Source organism: Triplophysa rosa, linkage group LG19 (assembly GCF_024868665.1).
Source record: "Triplophysa rosa linkage group LG19, Trosa_1v2, whole genome shotgun sequence".
Lineage (NCBI taxonomy): Eukaryota > Metazoa > Chordata > Actinopteri > Cypriniformes > Nemacheilidae > Triplophysa > Triplophysa rosa.
This window is the reverse complement of record NC_079908.1, coordinates 18,008,067-18,026,488: the sequence shown is the minus strand read 5'-3', so window position 1 is coordinate 18,026,488 and position 18,422 is coordinate 18,008,067. Positions and strand designations below refer to the sequence as shown.

The window sequence follows — 18,422 nt, the reverse complement described above, 5'->3', positions numbered from 1 at the left end:
CGTTTGCACTTAAAATTCTGCGTAGTTAAAACGACAGATCACTAAAATGACCAGGGAATTGCTGAAACAGACATGGGACAAAATAAACCTAAACAAAACCAGAAACTGAATGTTGTTGGTTTCACACAAAAAAAGCTTAATGCAACAAATAAATAAAACAATAGCAAACAGTGGGAAAATTCTAGTTTAAGGATATGTTTTCATGTCAGTTTTCAGCTTTGTACCTTACATAAATGGTTATTTCCAATTAATTATGTAAAGTTTATTTAAATTTAGGGGTGTACGGGTATTGACAATAACTGCGATTATAAATAAATGTGATTATATTGTGTTAATAATACACACATGATTATATCATAAATAACCCAGCGTTGACACTATAGCTTAGGGTGATGGTCTTGCACCTGTTTAACATTTTGCCTTAAGAGACACATGGTTACAAAATGTCTCTTTCTTTCTTCACTTGTATTTTGATTGTGATTCATTAGCCAAAAAAAAGAAAAACAAACACACAATATACCAAATGAAACATTTTTTTATTTTTATACATATATACAGTGATTATATTGTTATTGGCCATAATAATTGTGAAGTGAAAATCTGATATTTTATATCTGAAACTTTACTGGCCTTGGGTCTTCAAAAAACTGCACATAAAACACTCGCTTTCTCACATTCTCGCATCATCTCCAAATGAAAATACTTCACTTCCAGAACAGGAAATTCACACTTGTCTGTAGCTCTCACTGCCAAAACAAATTAAAGAAACATGTTTTATATCAGGTTTAAATCTGCCAAAGGCAGGATGTCATGTTCCTTCCCTTTTCGCTCTTTTCTTTAACAACAAAGCTGATTTTCCCATCATCTACAAGGGGAGGCTCTCTAAAAAAAACTATGCCGCGTCAAAGACTTCCAGAAATCAAGTCAATAAAGTCCAGTGCGTTTAAAAGAAGTGTGTTAACGTGCTATGGACCAACAACCATTTATCTTTAACTAATATATTACGTAACTAAACTTACTGTATAAACCTGTCAGAGTTCAAAACTACACAAAGAAGGGTCATCTCTGGCATGAAAGATAAAATGAGGCAATAAAATATTGGGCGTATACATTTTGGGTGAGGTAGTGTCAAACTCTCTTCATTTTCTCTGTTCAGACTTCTGTGATGGTGCCACATGGCATTCATTTGCACAGCTGAATTCCCTTTATAATTAGCACAGTCCTCATAACCCGAGCATGCCAGATGCAGAATTACACTCTTGCTTTTGCAGGTACTGTATGGTGCTGTTCAGCAATCTGTTCTCAAAGCAGACATAGAGAAGGAGTGGAAAAAAGAACAAAATTGCAAGACTTGTCTTTAACCATCCGTTGAAAATTACAAGCAAATCAATAAAGTAGAGGCCGGTAAATGTATATCTACTGCCAGCAGGATGCTGTATTCACTGCCATGCAGAATGGGATACACACACTCATGATGATAGGTGAGCACCTCACACACACACACACGCACACACACACACACGCGCGCACACACACACGCGCGCACACACACACACACACACACACACACACACACACACACACACACAAAGGGACACTGTGATTGGAGCAGACAAGTCTGATGAAGTCCACAGTAGATCAGCACAGTTACAACAGAAGGAACAGTGACGTCTACGCCACAGACACAAAGACAGGCAGAGATGAAACAGAGATACTGTACAAGCAAAAAGCATTTTTTCAATTTCTTCCTTAAAAGCTGCAGTGTTGAGCATTCCTGTTACCATGTATCATACTCTGGGTTAGGGATTTAAACAAACCCATAATACTAATAATTTATGATACAGGCAGAATGAGATGTCAAACAAGGGCAGTCAAGATATCAGGTTTTCTTTTTAACTTCACGGTTATCGTGACCAAATTCACATTGCTGATATTATCACGACAACCGTTTAATAATGCAGTCAGTCAAGTTCATATTAAATTTGTTTTCTTTTGCTATCTCTTTTTTTTGGCCAACAACTTACAATTAAAATGTAGTGTGAAGATTAGAGAGAGAGTCTGTAATCATTATGGTTATTAGGGCAAAACTTTAAAGGGTGTCGAATTATTTACAATATTATCATGTGTACAATTAACACTGTATCGATAATCATGGATTTTGATATCACTGTTATTGCCAATACCGGTATATTGTTTATTGTATATATTATGGGGTATATTGTGACAGCCCTACTTCAAAACAAGCATGCTTTTACTTTTCTAAGCAATGTTACCTAAAAACTATCGCTGATGGAAGACTTGATAATCAGACTAAAATGAATCCCTCAGACTTGCATCATGAGAGGGAACCCGACTAGAGACAAGAACACAGAAGTAGGGCTTGTGTGATTTGGGCCAGTACCTCCTAGATTCCACCTAGCAGGGTTTTTCCTGCATAGAGAAATTGGAGGCGGCCGCCTCCGTCAAATGTCGTGCCGCCTCAGGCTCTCGCCAAAATTATGTTGCGAGTCTTCACAAGAAATGCTGCGTGCATTTAACAGACTGTCATTTGTAACTGCAGTTGCGACATTACGCCACAGTAGAGGCGCTGTTTCGTTATCAGCACACTGAGGCGCTAAAAAGAGTTGCAGAACAAGAGCCAGCCTGTGTTTCACGGCTGTTTGTTTTGCATCCAAGTACGTTTAATTTCTTGAAATTTATTAAATTAACATGACGTACATAATTGTAATGTCTTTAGCTGTGCAGTTGGATCGTTGAATCAGCGTATACTGTACACAGCGAGTTCGCCAGTATGAACGCACATTGCGTTCAGAACGACTCGCACACGAATAACTCATTTGAACCGATTCATTTAAACTATTGAACTTTTCAGTCACTAGCGAATATAAGAGATCATTGAATCATTTAAAGTGAACCACAGAGAATGCAAGATGTGAATCAGCTTTGCTCATTTAGAAAGAATTTAGGTTAATTCAGTTGGCTATTGTGGGCTGAAAAGTTAGTTGAAATGATAAAAAAAGCTTTATTTGATTAAAAAAAACATTTCTGTTTGGTTGAATAAAAGTAATGTTTTATATAACTTAATAATTGTGATTTTTATCTAATTTTATTAGAACTTTTAATATGTCAAACTCAAAGTCACTTTGGTTAAGCCACTTAAAGGTACGGTAGGCCTACGTGTGTGTGTACAAGATCAGGATGGCACCACCTCCGCCTCATTTTGAGCCAGGAAAAACCCTGACCTACCCAGGCTCTAACAACCACTCACACAAAGCAATGCCATGGCAGCCACCCAGAATAGCATTAAGTCTTGGCATTGAGTTTTGCACAGTTTCATCCCTCACAGAATTTCTTTTGTATTTTTAGTGACAGGGGTTAACCAATGCCAAGTTACAGCAGTGTTATCGTCTTAACAATAACTGTAGCAACTAGGGATGCACAACACTGAAGAACAATATTGCAATAACTTGCCAAAAATAATATATATGCAATACAATACTTCAAGTAAAAAACATGAACTATATTTATACTTATACTATACTATATTTATACTGTATAACATATAACATTGTGTAGCCCTAGCAAATATAGCATGCCATTTTGACAAAAACTATTGGGGTTGCATTAGAAAATGTTATAAGTGCTGAAGTGTTGTTGTATTGTGGGTTAACTATGAAAAATCTGTCAATCATTTTCAAATATTACACAAATAAAAAGCAAATAAGTGAATATGCTAGAAGCAGACCGTTAGAAGTATGGCAGGAAACGTATTGCTCAGTTAAGCAGCGAAAACAAATACAGACCCATTACAGAGAGAAACTGGCAACAGCTGATAAGGCCGTGTTTATGTAAGAGGGTATAATCATTACACATTACAAACAGCCAAACTCGAGACCCTTCCACTTTGAAGTTGAAGTTTAATCTCTCAGAGAGATTTGTAACTAGGTGTCAATAGTTAAGCTTTAAATGGTTTCGTATCAAAGGTTAATATACCTGCCGGGAGCCCCTTACAACATGCAGATGTAACTAAACAAAAACAGTAACACATTGACAAGCCCCCCTCGTTACAAGATTACTTATTTGTCTACGTGATGCATTGTGGCCATTTGAGTGGCTTTTTATTTTAAGAAATACTGTGTTATATCATATAAATCTTATAACGTATATGACATCCAAACGTAAAGATTTATCAGCCAAACATAAAGATTTAGTAACCGAGGAACACAAAGGAAATGTCAAAAATACTTTTTTTTACCAAGTCTATCCTAATACAAAATGTCAGATTATATGAAGTACTACATAAGAGTCTGCCAGGCCAGTCTTTTTCTGCCTTTATGCACACACTGTTTATTAGCAACATGTAATTTAAGAGTTCGATCAACGACATTACAGACAAAAGGCATTGTTAGTCTTTTCAATGCCCATAACTGTAGACTGTTTTAGGTGTAAAATAAGATCAGCAGTTTCGATTTCTAAGCATTTAAATCAAGAGCAGCTTACCCAATTCATACCTTTCTTTCTATTGTTTTGTTTTTTCAACTTCTTGCGATTTATTTCATCTTTGGGTTACTGTTACTGTACCATGACAACCAAAGTTCAAACTTGGTAGAAAATATTGTGGCCTATCAAATAACATGTAAAACTTAAAGAGCCTTAACTGACAAATGCATATTTATGCAAACGTCTCTAAATCCCCTCTGGCATCACAGATTTAGGGCATGAAAGATTTGCATGTCGAACATTTTTGCCATTTAGTGCCCTCTCTGACCTTTGACTTTAAGACTTGAAAACTTCGAAGTTAAACAAATAAAACATGCAACATTGCACAAAAAAACATCAGCGAAGAATTTGTCTTTGTGCCGCTTTCCTGTGGCAGACAGATCATTTGTTTGGATAAGTCTATTGTCTAAACCGAGAATAAGAGCGGTCCCCAGAGGTCAGCCTATAGTTGGCCCAGCACACAACTAAAGAAAGAAACACACATGTACACACATGCATTAGCTTATAAATGAAGAAACCGATTGAACAGGTGCTGTACAGCACCATCTCTCTGGAAACCTCCTGTAGTTCTTCCTTACCTGGCACCAATGATGTCCTTCTTCGCCAGATCGATGCCAGCAATGACCTTGACACGAAGAACGCGTGATTCATTCTGCAAAACACAATATACACACAAACACACCATTATGAATAAATCAATGTCTCGTGGCCTAAATTTAAGATCCTGATTATCCTGATTTTAACCTCACTTCAATTTATCCATCCACTAGAGGATTAAAAAAGGACAATTTAAAAGAAAAGAAGAGGAAACTACAGCCAAGAAAGCTTTTGTGTTCATTACTGGACACAGAGAACTGTTTCAAAGTTATAATAGCATCTGAGACAAAGTTCCTACAGGGACTTCACCATAACCTTTCATCAATCAATGTTTTTTATCTTAGGGGTGAATAATGTGATTTAAATTAATTATCGGTTCTTAACTAGTGGGTTGTAATCCAAAAATAAGTGGCAGGTTTGTTGTTCTGATTAGGTCTCAGAAAGGAAGCGGTAAAAAAACAGCAAATAGTAAAACGCAAGCATCCGTATAAATGTGCATAGCAAAATAATCTTGCTCATCAACTTGTAAACTGGTTTGTAATCTTTTGTTGTTGATGCCAAAAAACATGCCAAACTATATAATTCTATAGAAATTTGATGTCAATACAATCCATGCATGAGAATGCATAATGCAATGAGAATATGGTTTGAGCACGAAATAGGAATTTGATACAAAAACAACAATAAACACTTAATTTTGTAAGATAAACTACTCTGGTTCTGTTGCATCACTACTTCATCTCCCAAATAAACTCTGGCTCCAGAAATCAAAGCGTTTGAGAAACACACGTATGAACTTTTTTGCACTCTTAGTTTGGCAACCCACAAATAAACTTTCCAGTAGATATACTTCCCACTCCCACTCTGTATAAGCGCGTCATGCCAACAACATCACCTCTTTCGCATTCAATAGCGATTCATTCCCTTCACGGTTGCACAATGAACACATTATTCACCCTCTCTGCATTTACACGGAACTATTACAGAAATGAAACACTACTGAGGGCGAAAAGAGGGTGAGAAAGGCCCTCTTACACCACTTTTACCCACTTTTGCTTCCTGCGTGTCTGAAATTCCTCTTCTATATTTGTCTGCGATTCTGCATTACTGGAAGACACAAGTAAACAGCAAACTCGTCTGCATTAATTCTGTTTCTGACCTGATTATTTCAGTACAAAATGAGCTCCGGTGAGATGAGAATTGATGTCAAACGTCACCAAAGTATGTGACTGTAAGGAGGGCCGGGACGATGGATGCTTTTTTAATAAGAAATGCAAACAATGACGAGATTCCCTGTGGTAAGCAACTATTCTAAATTTAGGAAATTAAAATCCACAACAACATCAGGGTTAGGAGTATATTAAGAAAAGCAACCAGATGCAGTTGAAGGCAAAACGCTGCCTTCGCCCCACAATCCTTCATCTCTGCCAAGAAGATTCTATGTTCTCACCATAATCACTCCACCAAAACATGTTATGACACACCTGTACAACATACACCCTGTTTAAACTGAAAGAACAGCAGAGACTCCATTAACTCCTATGAGAAATAATGTAACCGGTACAGTAACATCCCTTGTTCTCCCAACAACATCCACATTGATACTATGCCGAAACTTAGTTTTATACGAGTACCAGAGTTACCTTCAGAACAAATTAAATCAGCTGAAAGAATTGAATTACTTAAAGACTTTGAGGCCTGTTAACACCAAGAATGATGGTTATAAAGTTTTAAAATTTTAAAGAGAATAGAGGTGCCCACACCATGGCAATACAGAGGGGTGATAAAACTGGGATCACTTCAAGAGTGATTTTTTTCAGTGGATGAACAATAAAACATTGACCGCCAATTAAATCCAAATTTAAAGGGCTTGTGCATTTAATGTGTGAAACGACAGAGAGCTTATAAAACTGCTTTATCTTCCATTGGTGTGGATCTTTATAGTTATTGTTCTCTGTGTGAATGTAAATCTGCCTATAGCCTTGCGCACTCCTGATCATTCTTCATGTATTTTCAATAAAAATTAAAAGGCTGTCAGACGAATAATCTCGATTAACCGCATCCAAAATAAATGTTTGTGTCTACATAGGGCTGTGCAGTGTGCACGATTAATCGCGATTACCAATAAATCATGCTGAACTCGAGCTGGTTCGATTACGCAAGGCATCGATCATTTTTTAATACGTAGCTTGTCCGTGAAGCACGTCTCTGGGATCAGTAGGAAATGCTGCTCGATCTAAAAGCAGTGTGAGTTTGAGTCGCTTATAACGTGCATTTAAAAAAGCAACACCCGTCAAACATGATCATTATAAATATACTTTATTATTATGAAAATACCTGAGGAGGCTTGAGGAAAAGTGATAAAAAAACATGTCCTTAGGCATTTCCTAGAACTATGCGTGTTATGGTCTTCTTCTGCAGTGCGTATTTGGAGTTTCTGCACGAGAGCGCCCTCTGGCTTTCGGGTGCAGAAGCATTTTACCGTACTTCACTCACAAGCTGTGCATAAATCATAAATCACGTGATATATATTTCGGTTAATCGTGCACTGTGTACTGAGCATAATACAGACGTGCATATATTTTAAAAATGAATAAACATTTATAAATAATTTAAATGATTGGTAAATATAAATAAATACATCTAAATATATCCTAAATATAGGCTATATACATGTATGTGTATGCTTTAGTGTTTATAAGTACAAAATTAATATGCACAGTACACAGACATAAAGACGTGCTCAAATTTGTTGGTACCCCTCCACAAAAAGAAGAATGCACAATTTTCTCTGAAATAACTTGAAACTGACAAGAGAAATCGGCATCCACCATTGTTTATTCCATATTTAATATAAATCAGACTTTGCTTTTGATTTTTTATTCAACATAATATTGTAAATAATAAAACAAATGAAAATGTCACGGACAAAAATGATGGGACCCCTAACCTAATATTTTGTTGCACAACCTTTAGAGGCAATCACTGCAAGCAAATGTTTTCTGTAGCTCTCAATGAGACTTCTGCACCTGTTAACAGGTAGTTTGGCCCACTCTTCCTGAGCAAACTGCCCCAGCGGTCTCAGGTTTGATGGGTGCCTTCTCCAGACTGCAAGTTTCAGCTCTTTCCATAGATGTTCCATAGGATTCAGATCAGGACTCATAGAAGGCCACTTCAGAATAGTCCAATGTTTTGTTCTTATCCATTCTTGGGTGATTTTAGCTGTGTTTTTTGGGTCATTATCCTGTTGGAGGACCAATGACCTGCGACTGAGACAGAGCTTTCTAACACTGGGCAGTACGTTTCGCTCCAGAATGCCTTGATAGTCTTGAGATTTCATTGTGCCCTGCACAGATTCAAGGCACCCTGTGCCAGATGCAGCAAAGCATCAACAAAACATAACCGAGCCTCCATGTTTCACTGTAGATATGGTGTTCACTTCTTTGAAGCTTGATTTTTTTCATCTGTGAACATAGAGCTGATGTGACTTGCCAAAAAGCTCCAGTCTTGACTCATCTGTCCAAAGGACATTCTCCCAGAAGGATTTTGGCTTGTCAATATGAATTTTAGCAAATACCAGTCTGGCTTTTTATGTTTTTCTTTCAAAAGTGGAGTCCTCCTGGGTCTTCTTCTTGCTCAAAAAGTGATGGATGGTGCGATCAGAAACTGACGTACAGTACCTTCACCTTGGAGTTCAGATTGTATCACTTCGCAGTATCGCAGTTTTCCTTGGTTCTTTTCTACCATTCGCACTATCCTTCCGTTCAATCTGGGGTCGGTTTTCCTCTTGCGGCCGCGCCCAGGGAGGTTGGCTACAATTCCATGGACCTTAAACTTCTTAAACATAGAGCTGCTTGGAGATGGTCTTGTAGCCTTTACCTTTACCTGCTTGTCTATTATTTTCTTTCTGAGCTCCTCAGACAAATCTATCCTTTGCTTTCTCTGGTCCGTGTTCAGTGTGGTGCACACAATGATACCAAACAGCACAGTGACTACTTTTCTCCTTTTAAATAGGCTGAATGACTGATTACAAGATTGGATGCATGTGTGATACTAATTAAAGAAACTAACTGAAATATCACTATAATCCAATTCTGTATTATCTTTTCTAAGGGAAACCAACAAATGCGTCCAGGCCATTTTAGAATATCTTTGTAGAATAAGCAATAATTCATCTCTTTCCACAGCTTCTTTGCTTTATTCTATGACATACCAAAGGCATGCAAGTATACATGATACAATAACTTTTAATTACATCACTCTTCAGGAGGAATGAAGCATTATTTCAATGAGCTGTAAGGGTACCAACAAATTTGAGCATGTCTGTATATTTTGTACAGAACCATTATTCTGGATGTGAATAATCTATTGACAGCCCTCTATTGAGAATCCAATTCTCTCTTCGGGTTCTGGTTCAAATTATTGTAGTGAATTATAATTGAACAAAACGATACTAATTCAATAAAAAATACATAAATTTCAGAGTCTAAAGGCTAAAAGCAGCAAACGCTTGAAGAGAAAATGCCAAGCAAGAGTGTTTCCGCCCTTCATTCTAACCCAATCCATAAAATTGCCTACTTTACACACCAGACAGTCAGGCAGATAAATTGGTCAGGCAGAGGTGACGGTTGGGTTTGGGCCACTAACAGAGATGATAATAACTCATCAGTAATGCTGATGGAGGCCAGGGCCTGTGTTGAGGGAGCAGAAGAGGACATGGGGAACGTAAAAGACTATAAGGACATGCATTGCTAACCCTTTAATGGCTGTATGACTGTTATTGTGTGCGATAAAATAACACTCAAAATTATTAGACATGGACTAAAAGCCAAAAAAGACTTTTGATTTTAATGGAATGGTTCACCTGAAAAATGAAGATTATCTCATGCAATCCCAATTCCCAGAATAGGGATATTTTAAATAAAAATATCAATTACTTCATACCGTATAGAGGTCACAACGTAAAGCTCCAAAAAGTACATTTCTAAATAATCCAAATGACTCCAGTGGGTTTATAATAATTTTATAAAGATAAGATTCAAAAGAAAGGAAGAGATAAATCCGAGATGGCATGACGATAAGTGATGAATTTTCATTTTGGGTTACTTATTCCTTTAACAGAGTCTTCTACCACTAGGTTACAACACTCCCATCAAACTCTATGGTGATGTTTACTGTAAACATCAGCAAAGGACTCATCCAATCAAAATCAAGTGTTGTGTTTACTACGTCAACAAAGGGTATACCAGCTGCGTTCATCAACTCTATTTATAAACTCAAATGGATTTTCTGCAACCCTATTAACATGCTTGACTGATATAATATGATGTCTCAGAGCAACAGGGCTTCCACATAAAATGTAAGGAAAGTATTACTCAGGTTGTGGCCATCAGGCTGGATAATTAGGATTAACATCGGCTCTGACTGGCTTCCTGCGCAAGCCCAGCGATTAGTTCTGTGACAGGTTTGGTATTTCCAAGTCATACATCATCGTGTTAGCTCTGAATTGGGAAATCATGCTTTGCCAGGGTCTCTGGAGAGGAGGTCAATTTCAATTTCCAGCAACAAGATATCCACTTAAATATGATTTAAAGGTCCAGTGTATGAAAGGTAGCAGCATCTAGCAGAGAGGTTTCGAATTCCAACCAAAGGTTCACTCCTCCCCTCCACCTTCCCTTTCAAAGCACTACGGTGGCTGACACAGGACTAAGATGTAAAAACAACATGGTGAATTCCATGCTAAGGTAATAAAAACAACACGTCATTACGTAAGGTCTTTATACACCTCTCAAGACATAGTTATGCATATTATATAGCATTTCTGTCAACAGATCCTCCAAAAAATAACACATTGGACCTTTAAAAATAACAGCGCAAAACGCTAGCGCTTCTCTGGAGCGAAAAATATATTTCATAAATTCATTTATTAGGGATGCCTATTTAGATTTTTTCCCGAACAATAACTGATGCTAATTTTTCAATCATTAACTATTAATATTACAATGATAAATTACAATTTAATTAAAATACCAATAAATGTTTTGGTTTATTTTTACGCTCAAATTTAATATTTGCAAACATAGTAGCATAGACAACAACCGAACATGAGTCACACATCATCACGCATTTGCGGCAAACAAATAACCAAGAAAACTTAAGTGATTCACAAGTGCTCAAATCCAGTTCTAAGCAGCAGCCTCTCGATGCACGTCAATGCGATGGGTTTATTACCAATGCACATCTCACGTTACACGCTCATCGTTTTTTAACCCAGCTAAACACAAAGCATTTGTATTGATGTATTCAAGCTACCGTTAGCAGTTACATCATTTGAATGCTAAAACAACAGCTTTTCAAGAGCTCAGAGGATGCATTTCCATACCGGTCTCCTTTATGACACATGACATGGTACCCGGTTTCAACAGAGCTAAAGTCTGCCTTAATACAGACTCTATTTGGTGTGTCTATGTCATCATGCTCACTTTGCAATATATTTTAGTGTCCCTTAAGGAAACTTCAATTGCACTGCAACCAACAGTAAGTGAAACAGCACAGAGAGAATTAGGCGACTGTGAAATGAACATTCTGCCCAGCAGGCCATTAACAATAGCTATCACAACATCTGATCATCATTCAAGATGTTCAGCAATCGTATCCAAGTACATTTAAATTAGTGCCGCTTGCAAAGTCTATATTGCGCTCCAGACACAGTACGATAACTTAGTTGTTCAACTCTATCATGACTCAATTTCAAGGGAACGCAGACCAAATGTGAACCCTTAATGAACCTCAAGTAACTAATCTTCTAACACAAGTTTCAAGTTCAATCTCAGGAATGAGTTAACCATGAACAGGGGAGTTAGATTATCTCGAAACACTATTAAACAGTGCACTGCTAATAAACAGCAACCTTTATCCCAGTTTGCTTCATAGAGGCCGTCCTTGTTTGCTGTAAAACATATAGGCCCAGTTTCACAGACAAGGCTTAAGGCAAGTCCCAGACTTAAATGAATGTTGGAGATGTCTCATGTAAGGGATAATGTACAGGCAGCCGGTTGTTATGGCAGAAATAAGCCCCGACAGTGTGATCAGGAACAGACGCGAAGCGGAGAGTTATTTCGCGATAACAGCCAGCTGCTTGTACATTATCCCGCTTATTACACGGCTACTTGCCAAATGAGAAAAAAACTGGACATAAAATGTGAATTTGAAACATTTTATTAGCTCATTTTTACCGAATGCAGACCTTCAGCAAGGAAAAGCCGTTTAGTTTCAAGAAACGACATTCAAACGTCACGAACAGGCAAATTGGTTTAATCATTTGTAAATATTATATCATATATGTTATGAAAATACATATTTATAATATTTTTTGTGTAATATTAAACTGCCCCTCTCAAAATGATTTGCAGCATCCGGGTTACAGGGTATTATTCATTATGAGCGGTTGAACCCTTGGAATGTCGCGACTGGCCAATCAGAATCAAGCATTCAAATGAGCTGTGTAATAACTGAAAATAACTTGCCCTAACATAGCATAAAATATGTCAGTGCCATTGTTTTGTCTAAAGATGCACACAGGTAATGTTCCTTTCTAAAGTATTTTGATAAAAGTGAGTTAAATATCCTAATCCAACTAAGGCATAGTCCTGTTTTAAGATAAGCCTTGTCTGTGAAACCGGGCCATAGCCTTCTAACTAAGAGAAGCAAGGGTTGGGGGGCATGGGCGGCCCAGATCTTGCACGTACCTCCCCTGAACCTTTGTAAATGCTTAACTAGAGACTGTTTTCACAAACTGTCTGTCACTTTTAAACAGAATGCACAACCTTCTCGTAGCTTCTAATACAGACTACAACATTCCATGACCTGAACTCCAAATTCAAAAAATTCCATTTAACACCATTGTTGCTTCACACCTGGTGCCAAAGAGGTGCCACATTCCCAAAGATCACAAACAAAGCGTGTCTGTTTTGCGCTTGGTAGAACTGATAAAAACAAACTGATGCAATCTTATATCACCTGCATCAAATGTGAAACCAAATGCTACGCTGGCTAAGGCCTAATCCACACGTGTCGTACACGGGTATTTTTATAAACAGTATTTCCTTCCTCGTTTAAAAAAAACCCTGCATCCACACGAAAACGCAAAAACACGTTATAAAGCGCTGTCAAATGCATGCCAAACCAACAGGTGGCGATATAACCCTAACCATAAAGCCGTGTTGGTCAATCGGAAGCCTGGAATCTGACGTCAGACAAAGGAGATAGCGGCACGCATTCCAACGTCATGCACCAAATCTCCGGAGTTACGGCGTTTCTAAAAATCTTCACCCTGACAGGAGTTTTCAAAAAAGTTCGGTTTCAGTGACCGAGTACTGCGTTTGCGTGTGGAAGAAAGGCCAATTTATCATTTTTGAAAAAAATGTAAAAACTGCGGTTTTGAAAAATACCCGTGTTCGTGTGGACAGGGCCTAAGAAACTCAATATAGGCTCTACTGGCACATGAGCAAGCAAATGCTTTCAACAACATCATTCACTTTAAAGGGATAGTTCACCCAAAATGGAAAAGTCTTTCATTATTTATTCACCCTCATATCATGACAAACCTGTATGACTTTCTTCTGCAGAACACAAAAGTATTTTGAAGAATGTTGGTAACCAAGCAACATTGACTTACATTGCATGGACACGAACAGAGAAGAAAGAGTTCCAGAGAAGAGTCATACACAGGTATTGAATGACATGAGGGTGTACTAATGACAGAAATTGTATTTTGGGGTGAACAAATGTAAGAGATTACATATTATAGTAAGGCAATCCAGACAGTGGAAGCAAAGTATATAAAGGTGTGTGTGCTGAATTTCCCCTCAGGTATAAATACAGTAATAAATCCTATATATCGAAGAATGTAGAGAGGTATGATTGAAACTGGCATCACAGGTTAATGCGACTGTCTGCACCCTGCTTATTAATGTTTGAAACCCTAAGAGAAAGTCTAAAAGCAAATACTTTTATATTTGACACAGTAATGGTACATTTTGCCTGAAATGGATTTATGTCTTCGGCCTTTTTAAATACAGTCGGTACTTCAACAAGGAATGTTAGCCGGCTCATGGATGATTAGGCAGTAACTAAAGTTCAAGTATTTTTAATGAAGACGATACAGCGTGTGGCTGTATCACATTCCACAATCCACACTCATGATATTGGGTGTGAGCACGTAATCGAGTAAGCATTTGCAGCCTTTGTGGGTCCAAAAAACTGACCGATACAAACCTACCTAATGGCCAAATCGTCACATTAAGGTGACGACACAAAGAAATGAGAAAGAGATAAATGAACATCAATGCCAGGTATGCAGCGACAAGTATTAATATTGGACAACATTTTATGTTGTTGTGGCTGGTGACTGATTTGCAAACCTAAAGCACAGAAAAAGCTTATGTGAACTGGAACAAACAAGAACATTTTCATATTGAAAATGATATACAAACATACCAAGTTAATATGGACACCTATTTATTGTGTATCTAATCCAACCGTATCTCTATGATAACCTTATAGATGTAAACATAGTAAACAGAATTTTAAGCTCTAATTTAAAGGTTCAGTGTATGAAATTTAGCAGCATCTAGCAGTGAGGTCGCAAATTGCAACCAACAGCTCACTCCACCCTCCCCCCCCCTTTCGAAGCTCTACGGTGGCTGACACAGGACTAAGATGTCGTCACGTTTCCGCTTCTTTGCCGAAGGAGATAAAGTATTTATGACTATATCTAGATTGTCTGTTTAGAGCTACCGTAGAAACAAAACGCAAGGGGACCCGCATTGTATGTAGACAGAAATAGCTCATTCTAAGGTAATAAAAACATAACGCTTCATTAAGTAAGGTCTTTATACACCTCTGAAGACATAGTTATTATAAATGTTAAAGATTATATTATATTGCATTTCTGTCTATAGATCCCCCCAAAAAATTACACACTGGTCTTTAACAAGACCACTTAAACTCCAAAAGAGTTCAATCAATGATGATCTGAATTAATAGAAGGTAGTTACATTTATTTACATTTATTCATTTGGCAGACGCTTTTATCCAAAGCGACTTACAAGTAAGAGAGCATATAAACATTTTCTCAGAACGCTAAACAGTACCGTTAGTTTACAAGGCCATTCTACTAGGAGGATTCAAGTTTTTTTTTTTTAGACACAAGACAGACAGTTATTGGTTAGTAATAGACTGTTGTTGAGGGAGATATTGTCAGTCCTGCGTACTGACAGTGACATGGGAACAGAGGACTACAATGGTGGAAAAACATTCTCAAGCTCAGAAAAAAAAACAGAAACAAGTGATGGGGTCCGCTGACAGCGCTGGCTCCCAGCCAGCTTGATAGATGCTCAACGAATACTAATTATGTGAGCTATTTGAAGAGATGTCTGCCCTCTGTGTCTGGTGTGTATGTGTTCTGTGTCTTGGGACGGGGTGACGATACGACTTTGGAATTTTGGAGGGAAAGTAAATGTGCTGTGAAAAACACCACTTAAAAAATAAAAATGTCTTACCTTGAAAATACTATTAATCTAATCTGTATAGTTATACATTTTGGTGCTACCACTTTTGATAATCTACCAAGGGGGCACAGTTATGGGCTTAAGACAAATGTCAGCCTATTAATTAATAGAACATGATATGATGAATATTCTTTTGAAGTATACACTTCTGTGCAGATTGTCATAAACTTTCCTCAAGGAAAATGTCCTAAAGTTAATCTTGGAATGTCAAGTACTTTTCATGACGTATAACATTTACACACACGTTAAACATATCAAGACGCTTTCAAAAACACAAATTATTAATGAACTGTTCATACATTTCTTTCAGGGTTTGTGCTTCAGTACCTTTCACGTAAGAACTTGAAAAGCATTGCATGCCAAGCCACATCCCTCTAGAAACTGCTAGCAAGCCAGTTGATTTGATACCACCATAAATACGTCCAAAATATTGCCAACTTGTACTTTGAACATGACTCAGGTCTCTCCTTTGGATGACGGCCACTAAAATAGTTCCTTCGACATCATCACCAATAGCATTTACGAATGAAAATACAGATTAAAAGCAGGTAAAAGACATAGTAAGGTATTATTATAGCTTTAGCTGAACCTGGGACAAGCACCTGTTTTCAAAGGTGGTTCCCATGATCTCATGACAGTTCATGTGAATTTGCTGTGAATACACTAGGGTCCTGTTATGATTGACAACATGGTGTTGTGGTTGCTATACGATCCGTTAAAACGGTTCTAAAACGGTTCTGTAACATATATCTAAACGTCCTTATTATAAACAAGCACTTGAATGTCTTCCCCTTATGTTGGATTTCTCCCACGTGTCTGGAAAAGACAATATCTGAAAAACTATTGCTTTGTTGTCACTAAATAAAACTCAGTTTCTATTATAGTATGCAGAAGTTTCTATAATAGCAATAGAGACATAAATTAATCAGTCAATTCTAGTGCCAATTTTAACTATAATAGCATCTCACTTGTGAGTGCAGAACGGGACACCCCGACATGTGCCAGCAGGTAAGCTGTCAATCATAAATCAGCAGATAAAGACTGACAACCCCTGAATCTTAACTCTTATATGACAGTAATAGAAAGACAGTAAAACCTGTAGTTGTGATGACACCTTTACATCCCCTAAAACTGTAAATCCAACACGTTATAGGAAAATGTGGGATGCCAGTACGGGCATTTAAAACTCACAAATCTACTTATTAAAATGTATTCATCACTCAATGGCAACCTCACAAATATAAAACCATGTTATTAAATATGAAAAACATAACAATCTGCTGGGAGGCATGTGTAGTGTATAATCTAAACACAGCATGTACCGAAAACAAAGACACTTACTTCATCTTCTGAGAGTCCATAAATGGGTTCGTAATTCGTAGCCATAAAGCCAAATGGCAATTTAACACACACATACGCAAAACGCACACACTCGTGTAAAAGCTGGAACAATAGCAAAGTGTATCCTCTCCAAGCCTCCTGCGAATACAAGTTGATCCTATACACCGAAGTATGTGGCCCAAAAATGATTATCCTCTTAAACCATATCGCGAGACGATGAACAAGAGATGTACGTCCTCCCGTTTAATCTCATTTAACGGCTCAAATTCGGTGAATACACGCGTAATATCCCCAACAATATGATTCCCCGTCAAGCGCAAACGCGAATCATTCACTTCCTCCCAGGATCCGAAACACTCCTCGCGGAAATGAGTGACAGCTCGTTTGTCCAATCAGAGAGTAGTCTGGAACTCCGGAAATGTCAAAACAGCCAATCGGTGCGGTTTAAAGGCCGGGGAAAGCTATTGCACTTTTGGAGTAATCAGGGATGGGTAATTTCCTGGATCCAAATATATGGAGCCATAGGAGCTTGACACATATGTTTTGTTTGTGTATCTCTATATATTTGTACGTAATGTGTATTAATATGTTGAGAATGTAAACGCTTAAACACACACATAAGGTTAAAAATTGAACTTGATAGTTGGATTCCTGTAAAACGCTATTTGAGTCTTGAACTTGAAAACGAGACTCCTATAGCGGTACTGTAGCACCCCCTACTGTTTTTCGATCGTTACTGTTTTAAAAGCCTGTTAACCCTACGATTCTTTCTGTTCTTGATTTTTCAGGGTAAACAGTAAAGTTGTGGTCAACAGACTGAAAATGAACTTGAGATTCAAATTTGAATATCTATTTAGTTATAAAAAGTTGTGTAAAGGGACCACAAACCCCTTGCTGAATGAAACGACAAAAATAAAAGTCAAAGTCAATCCCACAATGCACCTCAATAGGCTACAGCTCTCGCTTACGTTTTAGCGCAATGACTAAACTTCGGATGTTTTTCTTGCTTACAGAAAATTGCCAACTTTGCCAAGAGACTAGTTTACGGAAATCTCACGTTATTGAAAAAAGAACGAAAGTTAAGATGTTCCTATGAGTTTGGACTTTCCAGCGACTTTACTCTAATAAAGTAAGATAAAAAACGAACATACACAATCGGAATCATAGATCCCGAACAGCCACAAGTCGACAACTGCATGGTAAGAATGCAAACGCTGATGCCTAAGTACTGTGTAAACTACAGTGATAAGGCAGGGTAACGTTAGCTCTGCTAACTGATATTTATTCTTTATACAAGAGTGTTATACAGTATGCTTGCTATTATCACTCTTAATCTTCAGTTAAAATCTGAAAATGCACTTCCGCCCTGAAATGACTATCCATCTCAAATGACATAAATTAGAGGGCTTGGCC

General features: G+C 37.6%; 1 protein-coding gene across 4 annotated transcripts in view; it reads right to left on the bottom strand.

Annotated features, from left to right (window-relative positions):
* nedd4l (NEDD4 like E3 ubiquitin protein ligase) overlaps positions 1 to 17,363 on the bottom strand; it is a 62,740-nt gene extending 45,377 nt beyond the window's left edge. For all 4 annotated transcript variants that reach the window (XM_057359698.1, XM_057359699.1, XM_057359700.1 and 1 more), the window contains exons 1-2: positions 17,010 to 17,363; positions 5,079 to 5,152 (exon numbers count right to left, since the gene is read on the bottom strand). In XM_057359698.1, coding sequence (XP_057215681.1) covers positions 5,079 to 5,152; positions 17,010 to 17,054 — 119 coding nt within the window. In that variant the 5' untranslated portion in view covers positions 17,055 to 17,363. The remainder of the gene's footprint in view (positions 1 to 5,078; positions 5,153 to 17,009) is intronic.
* Between the last annotated feature and the right edge of the window lie 1,059 nt (positions 17,364 to 18,422).